This window comes from Eptesicus fuscus, chromosome 18 (assembly GCF_027574615.1).
Source record: "Eptesicus fuscus isolate TK198812 chromosome 18, DD_ASM_mEF_20220401, whole genome shotgun sequence".
NCBI lineage: Eukaryota > Metazoa > Chordata > Mammalia > Chiroptera > Vespertilionidae > Eptesicus > Eptesicus fuscus.
Window position 1 is genome coordinate 29,456,932 of NC_072490.1, and position 16,444 is coordinate 29,473,375.

The 16,444-nt window shown below is 37.5% G+C and overlaps 1 protein-coding gene across 1 annotated transcript in view; it reads right to left on the minus strand.

The window, feature by feature from the left end:
- STAG1 (stromal antigen 1) overlaps window positions 1-16,444 on the minus strand; it is a 331,873-nt gene that overhangs the window by 150,824 nt on the left and 164,605 nt on the right. Inside the window, exons 6-7 of the mRNA XM_008152885.3 lie at window positions 14,823-14,899; window positions 3,501-3,705 (exon numbers count right to left, since the gene is read on the minus strand). Coding sequence (XP_008151107.1) covers window positions 3,501-3,705; window positions 14,823-14,899 — 282 coding nt within the window. The remainder of the gene's footprint in view (window positions 1-3,500; window positions 3,706-14,822; window positions 14,900-16,444) is intronic.

Here is a 16,444-nt window from a genome sequence, read left to right on the forward strand (position 1 = left end):
TCACCTAATTGGGTGAAAAAAAAATGTGCCTAGTCTCTGATTTTAAATTTGCCAAAATAACAATAACAATACTACTTATATAAATTAAACCCACAAACTATGTTCTAATATGTCCAACTGAGATAACTATTTAGAATAGAAATAAGGACATTTAATTCTGAAGATTAATAGTTAATGAAAACCGTATTATAAGGTGAAGCTTCTTTATTAAAATGGGTCAAAAATAAATAGAAAGTATGTTTTAAATTTCCAATCGAAAGTACAGAAAAATGTAACAAAAATATGCTATAAAATTTAATTGCTAATAGTCTGTTTCAATGTAATGGTAAAGAGAATTCAAAAAAGGGGAAAAAGCACTGTTTACCCACAATAAAAAAAATACACTACTTATAATTGTGGAATAGACCTAAAGTACTACAGGATAAAAAATTTTAATGGAAATGTGGTAAAAGTATAATTAAATGCAATGCATAACAGTGAAATTGGGACACATTATTTAATTGATAATAAGAAAATGGGGTATTTGGAAACAGATTAAAAAGTATTACTGATAAGACCACTGTGATGACTTATGAAGCTCTGGAACTCATCACATCTGTATCCTACAGAACTAACCTGATTGTCTCTCTTCTCAGCTAAGATATAAGCAATGTCAAGGAGCATTTTATTCCAAAGCCGATACTCATATCTGGCCATAACTGCCTTGTAACTGTCCATGCACATAGTCTTTGAAGCAGAGGATTAAATGTTCCTGCCCATTTTATCTAGTCCCCAAGACTCGTCCTGCAAAGTGAATAAAAATGATTATCTTTTAATCTACCCCTTGAACACACATACCATAAAGAAAAAAACAAACAAGAGGGCAAAGATGAGAACAGAAATCCTTGAAAAGATAGATAATTATTACCCACCCTGGGATTACGTTCTCAACAAGAAGATCTCTGTGCTTTGTTGAAGTGCAGGGTGACTGATATGTCACACATTTTATAAAACTGAGTCTTGGAATGTATAATCATTAACACAGACACATGGAAATTACAGTAATATTTTGAAGTAAATTTGAGGATGACTTGAAAAATGGTTTTAGCTTTTGAAAAAGCAGTATAAATATAATGATCTGTTTTTCTTGATATCTGATTTAGAAAAGTAATTTCAAATTCAAATAAGCTAGATAATCATATAAAAATAGCACTTAGGTAAGACAAAATAAGAGCATTCATCAAGCAGTTTTTTTAAAAAGGTCCAGGCATGATCACAGGTAAATTGTGCAAAGAGAAAGACAGAAGGAGGCACTGGAAGGAGGAGGGAGCTACTCAACTCATAGGGAACAGGAGGAAAGCCATAATTAAAATATATTTAAGTAGATGTAAAATTAGGATATGTATATAACCAAAGGAATAAATATAGGGAAAAACAATACATTAATAAAAGTCACCGAAAACGTGCCAATGGAAAGGAGAACTGAAAAGGACCATCATAAAGTAGGTGATAAATACTTCATTGACATGGCAGTGAAGAACAAATGCAAATGAAATAAAGTGCATTTTACAGGAAATTCAAACGTTTTAAAAGTAAAAATATTCTGCATATTTCTACAATATATAGTTCTTTCTCTTGTTGTCTTAAATAGAGTATGTGACATATATTTAATCTTTTATACAAAATGCACGTGGCTTTCTGATTAAAGAGAGGTAGCTTGCCCCTACAGAAGCCCCAAGATTGATCTCTATTTTGATATCTGTAAATCATTTTTTGTCCTCTTTTTTTTGTTATGAATTATCATTTCACAATTGTATCAGAAAGATAGCATCTCATGTTTGCTTAATTTTTTATAACAGCAACTCTGGCTATTCAGAATCAATTTCTATTTTATGTTTAAGTTTGCTTATTTCCAATCACTGAATTTGCTATCCATCTGACAACCAGCTAAATGGACATTCTATACATAGATAGAAGAAAGTAAGATGAAAAGTAAATAGAAAATATAAAGAAAATACCAAATGCAGAAAATACTAAAAGTCATGAAATTAGAAAGAAAAGAATGCATCATATCAGATACTTTTTAATAATAAATAATATATAGTAACTTTAAAAAAAGATCTCTTTTTCTTCCTAATAATGAGAAAGAAGATACTCTCAAGAAACAGAATAAACTGTTTGATGTTTGTTCTGTACAGGAAAATTTCAACAATAAATTGGTTTTATTTTACCTTTTTAAAAAAGATAAAATTGGGTATAAGGTATTTTCCTAATAATGAGCAAAAGGACACCCTTAAAAAAACACACCAAAACCAACTATGTTTCATGTTGTTTCTTATAGAACTGTAACTAAGAATAATGGACACTAACAGAATAGATGAACTAAACTACACTGAGAAAGGGGGGTGGAAAAAGTATTGGTAACTCATAACAGTTAAAGCGAAAAAAAAAAAGTCAAAATATTAAATCAAGGGGTTTGCAGTATGTAGTCACCAAGATATCAGCATAACCTAGAAACCTGTTAAACCCTGTAGATGATTCTACTGCATGCTAAAATTTGCAAATCAATGCTTTAATTATATTAGATAAATGAGAAATCTAAATGCCAGATGAATAGTAATGAAGTGAAACTAAATCTAACTTTTGTTCTGATAATGTATGAGATGAATATAAACAAAGTTACTGCTACTAAAAAAAATGTAATTTGGGAGTATTTAAATATCTGTGCATGTACAAACACACACAGACACACTCTGTATCATAAGTGAAAAAGAATAGTCATTTTAGGTAAGCACAGTTAAAGTAGTTGAAGGAAAACAGAACAATTACAAAATTACCTTGTTATGGAAAAAAAAACCAAGGAAAAAAATTGATGTACTTGGCTGAGATGTTATCTAGATAATTATAAGATGAAAGTAAAAGTGAAAACTATAAACTATCAGTTTTTCAGATTATCTACAGTCTACATAAATGAACTGTTTTGAGAGACATTACATTCAGATATGCTTAGGGTAGTATAGTACTATAAATAGGAAGAAAGCCAGCTAGGTAACAATTACCTTATTATAATTAGATGGAATTGTTTTCAATATATAAACAAATAAATATGTACACATTTATGGACAATAACAATGAGCAATAAAACAATGTAAGTAAAAAAATACTATGAATTTGAAATTTCAACTATTATTATTTGGGGTTATCAAAGAACATGGCCTATTAGATTCCTAAAATTTCTTTAATTATAAAAGAATAAAGGAAAATAAATTCAGAGAGATATTTGTTGACATTTGCCAGAAATTTTCATTCTCAAGGCTATCAAATGCTAGGTATCAAAATAGGCATATATTTTACCTGAACAGATTAACACAAACCATTCAGATGAATTTGAAAGGGAGAGAAATGATATTTTTCAGGAGCACAGTAATAATTTTAAATTAATATTTAACTTGAAGGTTTAAATAGAATAGAACATATTTAATAAAACTAAATGAAAAGGAAATAAAATGTTGGTTACTCACCAGCAAGGGTGCTTGTATGCCTAAAAGCTCTGACCTGGGAGTCTGACAAACCAGTCAAAAGGGAGATTACTGTGTCCATCATATACTCATCATAAATTATGCTATACTGACACTGTCGAATCAGGACGCCAATAAATTCACAAAAGTTTGAACGAAATTTTTTCCACTGAGGTCCAGGCATGGTAAGGGGATAATCACCACTGTCCTAAAAGGGATAAAAATAACATATTAAATATAACATATGATATTAATTTGAACATTTATTTTTTCTTCCTACCTGTAAAGGGACCTTTTTCTCAAAGTAAATGTGGACAGAAAGTGGAGATAACTTACACAGGTACATTGACAGCTTTATCTTTTTTGTTTATTTTTATCATCTACAACTAATTCTTAATGTACTCAAAATTATTACTTAGACCCAGTATTGAATTGTTTTAAGCCATTCATCTAAAATAATAGTTCCATTTTGTTGCATTTGGGTCTTAGTTGAGATAATTTGAAGCAGAAAACAAAAATTATTACAGAAGTTTAGATAAAAAAGGTATGTGCCATTGAATTCAGATCGAAGTATTCATGATACCTATGTTATGCATCTTTCAATTACTTTAATAGAATTTTTAATTGAAAATTTCAAAAGTATAAACTTTTTAGCCTTGGTTGGTGTGGCTCAGTTGGTTAGAGCGTTGTCCCCTGCACCAAAAGGTTGCCGGTTCTATCACCGGCATGTTCAGGAGACAACTGATTGATGTTTCTCTGTCACATTAATGTTTTTCTCTAAAAATCAATAAAAACATATCCTCGGTTGAATTATTAAAAAAAAAGAAAAATATAAAAAATGGTAAAGAAAGATGGAAAAAGTCTAGGTGTTTGCTCTATTGAAGTGGAACCAACCATGTACTATCTACTCATACATTTATTTTGCATGAGACAAACTCCTGTGAATTTAAACTCACTATTGACCAGACTTTCTGTTACAGACAAATGCAGCTTCCTATTTATGGTAAAATTATGAACAGTGGAGAAAGATGGATTATTCAGTAAATGATTTTGGTAAAACTAGCTGTTCATTATAAAAAACAAGATAGCCCTAGCTGGTTTTGCTCAATGGATAGAGCATGGGCCTGTGGACCAAAGGGTCCTGGGTTTGATTCTAGTCAAGGGCACATGCCCAGAATGCAGGCTCGATCTCAGTAGGGGGCGTGCAGGAGGCAGCTAATCAATGATTCTTTCTCATCATTGATGTTTCTATCTCTCTCTCCCTCTCTGAAATCAATAAAAATATATATAAAAAAAGAAAAAACAAGATGTGCATTGCACCTTACACCAAAATAAATTCCTAATGAACCACAACACTTTAAAATATTCAACCAAAAAAGAAATTGCAGAAAACATGGGAGAATATTCTTAGAGTAGGGAAGTATTTTTCTAAATACAATACAAAAACCAGAAATTCTAAAAGACCAACAAATTAATCAAAAATAAAATTAATTTTTGTATTACAGAGAGTATTTCTCATGTTGTTCAGGCCTGCAGGAGAAGACCCTTAACTGTTGGGGGAAGAGTAAGAAGCCCAGATCACTTCTCTATATCTTTATTTCCTACAAATCTGTTGGGAGGTCAGCAAACTGAGTCACTACACCATAGCACAGGCAAAGAATCCCTGCAGCTCGGAGAAGGGTAGAAGAAAAAAAATCCATTACCTGGGGAAGAAAAGAAAAACCCCTATACCAATACCAAAGGGGTCTGCTAGCACTGAGAGGACAGAAACATGGTCCCACCCTGTTATAGGAAGGAGGGATACAAAATCTGAGAAAGTCCCCCAGTGGCTCCAAGTACACAAGGCATGCTTACAATTTAGGCAAGACTAGGACAGATAATCCACATGCCCTCATTTTAATACCAGTCTACCACTAGAAGGAGGGGCAAAAGTGCTCTGTGGCACAGGAGTGCATAGAGAGCTGAAAGCTGAGGGTGTACCAGGAACACTGAAAACAAACAAAACAAAACAAAACAAAACAAAAAACGCTCTGGTATCCTAAGCACAACAGTACCAACCACTAGAGAAATCTGAACTCTGTAGTACACTGAGGCTAATGAACACATGCCCAGCTCAATTCCTAACTAGACTGATAATGTATACCTTTTTAATTTTTGTAGCACATGCAAATATTGTGATTAAGAGGAAAAAGAAAGGAAAAATCTCCCATATCCACTTCAAGACAGTTTTCTTGCTTTATTCTAATACTAGTTATAAATTTCTCCTTGTTAGTTAATGACAAGTAATAGGTATTGAAAACTAACTCTCTTCACAAAACAGTAATGTCTTCTTTTTAGGAGAGCTAAGAAAACACAGTAATAATAAAGGCAATCAAGGCCATGACCCAGTGACTCAGTTGGTTGGAGTGTTGTCCTGTACACCAAAACATTGCAGGCTCGATTCTGGGTCAGAGCACAAACCTAGGTGGTGGGTTCAATCCCCAGTCAGGGCACATACCGGAGGGAAGTAATAGATGTTTCTCTCTCTCTTTCTCTCTCCCCCCTCCATTCCCCTTCTTCCCTCTGTCCCTCCCTCTCTAAAATAAATAAAAAACATATTCTCAGGTGAGGATAAAATAAAAAGATAACCAAGTAGCCTAAATGCCTTATCTACAATTAATATTTAAGTTCTTTGAGGGCAGTATTGTTATGACACTTTGCACAATAAATTTTTTGAATAAACTAGTGAAAAAGTAATCCATATAAAATAAGAAACAGGCATAGAAATGTAGAAAGAAGCTTACAGTAGGAAAAATATCAGGTAGAAATCTGTAAAAAAACTTAATATAGAACAAACCAAATAGGTCTAGTAAGAAAGCAGTTCCCCCAAGTATGTTTAGGCAAATACAAGGGGAGAAATCTCCATGCAGCTAAGTACAATATAGTTAGCATTTATATGACATGCACTTTTCACATATATAATCTTGTATTATCAATACACTGTGGTGGATATATATATATATATATAATAGAGAAATAGGCAAATTATTCGGGGACGCTGTCACATCACAACTGTTCACAGGGTGAGCTGGGCTGCGGGGCCGCGGGGTGGGACTCCAGGTCTAATGTGATTTTCGTCCTGCCCAGGCAGATTGCCCCGCGGCCCCGCAGCCCAATCCCACAATCCCAACGCCGACCTGGGGTTTACTAAACTTTACTGGAGCTGCTCCCCATACCCCTACCCCCTGCCCCCTGCCCCAGGACTGCGCTGCCCGCAGCAGAGCTCCCTGGCAGCCTCCTGACTGGCGGGAAGCCGGGGAGAGCTGAGTGGGGCTAGGGATGCAGGGAGCCACGGAGGGGCGGGGCAGCCGGAGAGCCAAGTTCCTGGTGGCGGTCTGAGGAGAGTGCCTGACAGGAGCCCAGACTGCAAAGAAGGAAGAGGAAACGGGCACGGGGAGCTCTTCCAATGCCCCTGTACGAACACCCTACCCCAGCCCCCGCACCCCTGAGCACACACAGCTGCGAAAGAATGGCGCCAAGCGGGAAGGATTGACAGTTACTCCCCTTTGGGCCTCGCTGCCCCCCTCCCCCCCCACCAGCGCCTCCAGGGACCATCACCACTACAGGGCTGCTGGCCAGAGCCCACCCCTCCGAGGCTTGCAGAACCCTCTACAAAGCTTCCATAGCTACAGTCCCAGGAAACAATCATGCCCTCCTCCCCTAATCAGCACCTGCTACCTGTGAGGGTACCTGTGGGCTTAAAAATAACAATCCCTTCCCATTTAGACATCACTTACTTGATGAAACATTTCTAGGTTTATTAGCTCAGAACCTCCTGACAACCCAGTGAGATAGGCGGAGAAGAGATTACAATTCCTATGGGATATGCGTATGTATTCAGAAATGAAGCTCGGAGAGGACAAGTGTCAAGCCCAGTGGTTCCCAAGGTGCAGCACACGCCCCACAGGGGGGCAATTTGATTTTAAGTGGGGGCAATTCGAGAATGAGTTAACAGTGAATTTTTTGCATTTCTTATGGTTCTAGGGGGCCTCATCTACAGAGTATCCTATATAATAAAAGCCTAATATGCAAATGACCAAATGGTGGAATGACTGGTCACTATGATGCGCACTGACCACCAGGTGGGATATCCCAAGAGAAGAGTAAGTAAGAAGAGTTAAATGCTCAAAAGGATTGACATTAAGGTACTCTTCACTGATTTTGTTCACTTTGTAAGTTTCATATGATCAATGCAATGGATTCAGGGTATAAACTATTTTTAACTCTTTACAAAGACTTCTGGAGAAAACATAAAAATCATAATCAAATGAATATATATTCATCCTATATAATAAAAGCTTAATATGCAAATTGACTGAATGGCAGAATGACCATTGAGTGGGGGGGCAGGGCTGGTGAACAGGTGGCTCCAGGCCAGCCAAGGCACATACCAGTGGGCAGAGGGAGGGGACGGTGATAGGGTGGTGATGGGGTGGAGGAGGAGTGGTGGTGACCAGTGGCGGGGCGATGGGGGCCGGCACCATCCCCTGATCACCTGCCTGGTCACCTCCCACAGAGGGCGGCAGCAGTGGGGCAATTCGGCATAGGGCTGGCCACTTGCAGTCCCCAGATAGTCCCACTGGGGCTGCTTCCTGCAGAGGGAGGCCAGACTGTGGAGCGGGCCTAAGCCATCAGTTTGACATCCCCTGAGGGTTCCCGGACTGTGAAAGGGTGCAGGTCGGGCCGAGGGACCCTTCCCACCCCAAGTGCATGAATTTTCGTGCACCAGGCCTCTAGTAAATAAATAACAACAAACTGTGGCAGTACTGGCACTTGCCAAAGAAGCTCCTCTTAGACCATTATAAAAGTTAAAGCCATGACAATCTAATGATGTCTGACAAGAAATTGATTTAGTAGTATGTGCATCCTATCTAATAAAAGAGTAATATGCAAATTGACCATAACTCCAACACACAAGATAGCTGCCCCCATGTGGACACAAGATGGCCAGTTGGGGAGGACAGTTGGGAGGGACCAGGCCTGCAAGGGAGGGCCATTGGGGGCAATCAAGCCTGCAAGGGAGGGCAGTTAGGGGTGACCAGGCCGGCAGAGGAGGGAAATTGGGGGCGACCGGGCCTGCAGGGAAGGGCAGTTGGCGGGGGGGGGGACCCAGGCCTGTAGGGGAGAGCAGTTGGAGGTACCAGGCCTGCAGGGAAGGGCAGTTAGGGGTGATCTGGCCTGCAGGGGAGGGCAGTTAGGGGTGACCAGACCTTCAGGGGAGGGCAGTTATGGGCAAACAGGCTGGCAGGGGAGCAGTTAGGCATCAATCAAGCTGGCAGGGGAGTGGTTAGGGGGTGATCAGGCTGGCAGGCAGAAGCGGTTAGGGGCAATCAGGAAGGCAGGTAGGCGAGCAGTTGGGAGCCAGCAGTCCTGGATCGCGAGAGGGATGTCCGACTGCCCGTTTAGGCCCGATCCTACTGGGATTGGGCCTAAACGGGCAGTCGGACATCCCTTGAGGGGTCCCAGATTGGAGAGGGTGCAGGGTGGGCTGAGGGACACCCCCCACCCCCGTGCACAAATTTTGTGCACCAGACCTCTAGTTTAATTCTATAAATAAAATACACATATAATGCAAACTATACTGTAATACAATAAACAAAAATTACACACTTGGTATTCTGATCACCAAGTGTGGAAGGAAAATAAACTTAACTCTTTATTTATTTTTTATTTAACAGATACTTATGAAAGAGACTTACTATAGAACTAAGAAAGTCTGAAACAATCACCAGAAAAAATCTAGCTTTTTGAGAGTGTGTGAAAGAGGAAGACTAGGAAACAATACTTTAATAAATAAAACTGGCCATATCACAGGTATTCCCTATTAAGAATACAGGCTGGAAATGTTTTATTAATTGGATGCACAATCAAGAAAACTTCAAGACTTTAATTTTTGAATGGAGATAATTTGAACTTTCTTCTACTACATCTTTGATATTTCCTTAACATTTTATCACTTTGTATACTATTTAACCATTTGTACATTTCTTAAAAATTTTAATGGATTAATAAATGCTGAAATGGATAAACAAAAGTTCTATATTTAAATTTACAAAAGCACATATTCGAAACAAGAGAAAAAACTACTGGATAAGCTGTCATCATTACAAAAGAGCACAATGAGCAAAATCTCTATACTGAGAGTGATACAACATAAACAAACACAGAGAAGAATTGAAGGCATTAAGTAAATGTATCAAATGTGCTTTATTGCGAGGGTTTCCTTACACAGATGCCATAATTAATACATAAAAACTGACGTTTGGGCAACAAAGCTAAGAAATTATATATGGAAGTGTGATTCTAATAATCTAGGGAAGAAATACCATTACATTTTGCTTTACCTCCAAAAGGTTGGCTCCAACAGGAAACAAGTGTATCTATTAACTGTGAGGAGCTATAGACTGCTTTGGGAATTACCATATTTATAAATGTGATTGATATTAAAATTACAAAGTACTTTAGGCCAGGTGCAGCTCTGTAGAAGTTTTAAAAAATTTATCTAATAATTCTATATAATCCTATATAATAAAGAGTTAATATGCTAATTAGGCCAAACAGGACGACTGTCTGGACAACCTTCTGGACGAAGCCGGGGCTGCAAGGGCTGAGCCCCTTGCACGAATTTCGTGCTTCAGGCCTCTAGTAACATTAAAACCAGGTTGTAATAATAAGGAACAAAAGCTACACTACACTTTTTCAGGCAACAACATACTCTTGGACCACCTTATCAAAATTTAATACCTTGCATCTAAGCCACTTGTAACTCATCTTACCATTACTTTACTTTATATACATTATATTCACTCATTTAATAAAGTTTTATTTTTATTTTATTTTTCCCATCACCATTTATCCCCTTCTCACCTCTTCCACCTCCACCCCTCCCCCCAACTCCCTGGCAATCACCATACTGTTGTCCACGTCCATGAGTTCTTTCTCTGTTTTTCTTCTTTGCTCAATCCCTCCACCCTCCCCAACAACATGCATTCTCCCCACCCCGCCCCCTAGAGCTGCTCTCTAAGTCATTTAATAAAATTTTAATGGCGATTTCCTGTAAAACAGACATTGTTCTAGGCTCTTGGGATACAATGATTCAGAATATTGCCAAAAGATATAATTTACCAAAACTAACCTCCCTCTGCTCCCAGGAGACCACATAACCTATATAATATTTTGGGAAAAATAAGTTGTAAATTTTAACAATATGCAGGCATTTAAATGCAGTTTCTTGAGTATAAAGTATCAAAAAGAGCAATACTTGATAAAAGTGATTGAAAATAAAATGAACAAAAAGCATTGGAAGATAGATCTAATCTACACTAATAAAAGAGAAATATGCAAATTGACCTCACTTTGCAACACCCACCAGCCAATCAGGAGTGAGCATGCAAATTAACCTCATCACCTCTGTGGAGACCGACAGCAGGGAAGAGACAGCTCCCAGCATGGCCTGCTTGGCTGTCACCGCGGTGACCCGGGGGCAGGCAAGCGGGGCCTGCAGGCAGCTCCCAGCACTGCCTGCTTGGCAGTCGCCGCGGTGTGGAGCAGGCAGGTCCCGCAGAGAGCAGAGAACCATGGGGAGCAGGCCTAAGCTGTCAGTAGGACACCCCCAGAGGGCTCCCAGATTGGACAGGGTGCAGGTCAGGCTGAGGGACACCCCTCCCCTCCCCCCGGTGCACGAATTTCATGTACCGGGCCTCTAGTATTTCATATAATTGCGTTTTAAACAAATACATTCTAATCATAATAAAAACGTAATTGCACTGTCAAACAGAAAAAAAATGAGAACACTGATTGTTACTCTTCTTTGATTAAGGAAGCTCCAATGCTGAGAGAGAAAAATATTTAGGAATATGAAATAAGTGCGTCTTAAAATATTTCACTATATTTAACTCATCAGTTTTGGTATCAGTTTACTAATTCTCCAATAAACCCTGAATATCTGACAACATTCACAGGAATATTTTCTTAGGTAAGGTATACAATGAATTTTATTTTTCTGAGATCCTCATTTTTCTCTCGTTATCTCAAAATCTTAGAAAAGCAACTATTTAGTGTTATTGTGCATTTTCACAGTATACTAATTTGTTTTCCCCTTATTCTATTTTCATATATGAAGTGCTTTTCTAACTTAAATTTTGGCTTTCTTTTTTTATGTCCCTTAGAACATAAGTTCACAAACTTTGCTGTCTATTAAGTTACCTGGTGAGCTTTTAAAAATCCCTACGCCCAGGTGCATACCTAACAAATTACATCAGAATGTCTGAGGGATGTAAAACGGAGCCAGGTATCTGTAGTTTTTAAATATCCCTAGGTGATGAAATTCATAGCATTACAGGCCTATCTCAAAAAAAAGACTGGTCATTCTACCGTTCAGTCGATTTGCATATTAGCCTTTTATTATATAGGACTAGAGGCCTGGTGCACGAAACTTGTGCACAGAGGGGGTGTGTCCCTCAGCCCACCCTGCACCCTCTCCAATCTGGAACCCCTCGAGGGATGTTCGACTGCCCGTTTAGGCCCGGGCCTAAACGGGCAGTCGGACATCCCTCTCACAATCCAGGACTGCTGGCTCCCAACCGCTCACCTGCTGCCTGCCTGATTGCCCATAACCGCTTCTGCCTGCCAGCTTGATCACCTCCTAACCACTCCCCTACCAGCCTGATCGATGCCTAACTGCTCCCCTGCCGGCCTGACTGCCCCTAACTGCCCTCCCCTTCTGACCTGGTCATTCCCAATTGCCCTCCCCTGCAGGCCTGGTTGCTCCTAACTGCCCTCCCCTGCCAGCCTGGTCACCCCTAACTTCTCTCCCCTGCAGGCCTGGTCCTCCCCAACTGCCCTCCCCTGCAGGCCTGGGACCCCCTCAACTGTCCTCCCCTGCAGGCCTGGTTGCCCCCAACTGCTCCAACTGCCCTCCCCTGCCAGCCATCTTGTGTCCACATGGGGGTGGCCATCAGTTGGAGTGATGGTCAATTTGCATATTACATCCTTATTATATAGGATAGTCAAGCTATGGAAACAACCCAAGTGCCCACAATAAACAAGTTGATAAAAAAAACACCTATGATACATATATACAATGGACTATTTCCTGGCCATAAAAAGAATGAAGTATTATTATTTGCAACAGCATGGATGGACCTAGAGGGTATTATGGTCAGTGAAATAAGTCAGTCAGAGAAAGACACCATATAATTTCATATGTGAAATCTAAAGAACAACATATATATAAATAAACAAACAAAACAGAAACAGGCTCATAAACACAGAGAACAGACTAATGATTGCCAGAGAGGAAGGGGTTTGGGGAACTGGCTGAAAAAGGTGAAGGGATTGAGAAGTACAGATTGGTAGTTACAAAATAGTCATGGAGATGTAAAGTTCAGCATAGGAAATATAGTCAATAATATTGTAATAACTATATATGGTGCCAATTAGGTACTGGAAATATCAGGGGGAACACTTTGTAAAGTATATGATTGTCTAACTACTATGCTGTACACCCGAAACTATACAAAATAATACTGCATGTAAGCTGTAATGTAAAAAATTAGAAAATTAAGTAAAATAAATACCCCGAGGTGATATTAATGTGTAAAGTTTGGAAACTATCATCTTAAACTCTTAATAATCATTCCATCATGTATTATTGCTCTGAAAATCCGAGATGTATACTATTAAATCTGTAACCTGAATCACCTATATTTCAAGTCTGGCATGGTAGTTCAGTAGTTAGTCAGTAAACCTGCCACTTGCACATTAATCTGGCTTCCTTATCTCCTATTTGCCAAATATAAACTCATGAAGTAACAAAAAAATATTTTTTAGGAAAAGTGATCCCACAGAATTATTTCAGAATCTAATTTTTTAGCTATAAAAGTTAATACAGTGCACATAGTTTATATTCCATCAATAACCCCAAAATAATCTGGGCCAGCCCCCTAAAATCAAGAACATTACTATTTCAACAAAAATACATACAGATGTTTTCACTGACTGGGATAAATACAAATTGTAAATAGCCTTATGTTAGTTGAGGCCAGGTTTTGATACTGAATAAATTGCAAAAAAGTTCTTTGGAATTTCAGAGCTATTTTGGATTACAGAAATGAAGATAAGCAATTATGGAGATTATATATATATATATATATATATAGAGAGAGAGAGAGAGAGAGATCTCTCCAACTTCCCACAGAAGTTGATACTGATAAACAGTCTGAAAGATACTGACAGAATACTTCTGTAAATATGCACATAAAAATGTTTTAGTGTGTGCCGCTAGAGTAAACGAACACATCTGATGAAAGAGACATATTGTGCAATGTGTATTTGAGTAAGTTGGTAGTACAAAATATATACTACTACTACCACTACTACTACTAAAAAGCCCACACCACTGAAAGAGTGAACCTAGAAGAGAACTAATCTTTGTTGTTAGTGTTGTAAGTCAAGAAAAAGGAACATCTATCGGAAAACAGAATTCTTACTTAAATCAAAAGGCATAATGTTAAAATTGGAATTAATGGTGGACTAAAGCATGGCATGAATTGAGTTCACTATAAACACAATGCAGAAATAAAACTATGTAAGTGTTTCAACATCAAATCTGTGTAAAACTACTTCAGAGAATTATTTCAGTGAAAATTAAAAAATGTGTAGAAAAATGAGTTCTGCATGGTTAATTTGTGAAGACTAGCAAAGAAAACATGTACCATAAATCACAATGTTCTCAGTGTCCCTAATACATGCTTAAGTTTTACACACCGATGCATGCACGCACACACACACGAAGGGCATGTGGTAAAGGTCCACATAAAATAATTTTGGGAGTTTTGGATTAAAGTTTAGTAGTTTTTTTCTCCATTAGAATTTTAGAATTTTAAAAAACCTAAGCAATCTGTTCACACTTCTTTGTCCTCCAAATCCTTTTTCTTTAAGCATTTAATAGGACTAGCATTCCACAGAATATTAAACTGTTGGAGATGCCTCTTAAATTGGGGATTTTAGGTGATTTTCAAGAATGAGTGTCAAGAATCAACTTCTATCTCATGCCACTGATATTCTTCTCATCCTTAGTGTTTATTTAGTGTATACTCCATGCAACGTAATCAAATCCTCAGAGATCATTAATTTTGGAATTAGTAGCATGGATTATCATATATACATGAGGAAATAGTGTATCTTCATCATTTATACTAAACACTAAATCAAAACAAAACTTAAAATAATCAACATTTAAAAGTATAAGTAGGACATTTGTATAAATATTGAAATGCTATATACCTCATCAAATTCTTCAGTCATTTTTCTGATGATTTCTGCATTCTGCATATTTCGAAACATCTCTATTCTCACAGTACCTGTGAAACAACAGATTTTACAGTTAATCTTTTTCTATTCCATGCTAAAATTAAATTTTATCTGACCACAGTTTGGAAAATTTTATATGCTTGGGTTTTTCTTTCCTCTACCAATCTGGTATCTATACGAAAAAAATCTCTTAACCCTTTGCACTCGATTGCTTTTTTCTCAATTCCTTTATTCTACTCGGGATTTAATTTTTTAAATATCCCAGATTTTACAAAGCGCGGCAGTAGAATAAAAAACTGGAGTTTCTTTTCATACAAACTTATTTATTTGGATTTTTTTATATTTCAAATTATTGATACATTCAAAGAGTATAAAAAGAGCTGCTACCGATGCTAACCGTGTCGAGTCACACTTGACATCCGAGTGCAAAAGGTTAAGAAGTTCAAAGTTCTTTAGACATTTAAAAAAAACGGAATATTCTGTGAATTAGATAAGTATAAGAAAAAATACTGAGAGGAGTATTGGGAAAGGAAAAAACAGAGACATAAAACAAATTTATATTGTAGGGAGAGCCCTAAAAATTGACTTAGACATATGTTGGCGTTATCCAGACATATAGGTAGCTGCCTTAGTCTGAATAACATCCATCTGTATGGTATTATCTCCTTTCATGGCCTTTTGTGATATTCTTTATCACCAGAATATTCTTCTATAGATTAAAATGAAATGTCCCTTAATTTAGTAACACACTTCAGTTAAAATATTTTCTCTGAACTTTTCATGAAAAGTTGCTCAGTGCCCTAGCTAGTTTGACTCAGTGGATAGAGTGTTGGCCTGTAGACTGGAGGGTCACAGGTTCGATTCTGGTCAAGGGCATGTACCTCAGTTGCAGGCTCCTTGCCCTGGTCGGGGGTATGCGAGAGGCAACCAATCGATGTGTCTCTCTTACATCTGTGTTTCTCTCTGTCTCTCCCTCTCCCTTTCATTCTCTCTAAAAATCAATGGAAAAAATATCCTTGGGTGAGGATTGAAAAAAAAAAAAAGGTTCTCAGTAACTTCTACATAAATATCAAACAAACAAAAAAGTTAACCCCCTTTTCATCTTTCTTTCATATTACTTTTAACTACTTTATTTTTATCTCAAACATGATTATGTAAATATTATTACTTTTACAATAATGATGGGTGGTTTATACCAAAAACTTAGGTTAAAAATGAAGATAACTTAAAAATATTAGAATATGGTTTAAAGTCAACCTTAAAGACAAAGAACCCTGGCCTAATAATTAAACAATGTTCAATTTCAACTGTATAAATGTAAAACATTCAAGTTAAAAACTCGACAGATTGAGAGAAGGCAATGTGGAAAAAAACCCAAAAAAACAACAACTCAATGAGTCAGTAAGAAAATAATTACTTTATAAACCTCTGTCTGGCTCCTTGCCAGTGATTACCAGCTCCAATTCAAATCACATTTAGTAATGTGGGGACGTCTCTGAAATGTACTGTACCCTCTTACAGAAAACAGCATGGAACCAAACAGCCACTAAAAGTCATCAAGATATGGTCTTAATTCATAAACTATAATGGCACAT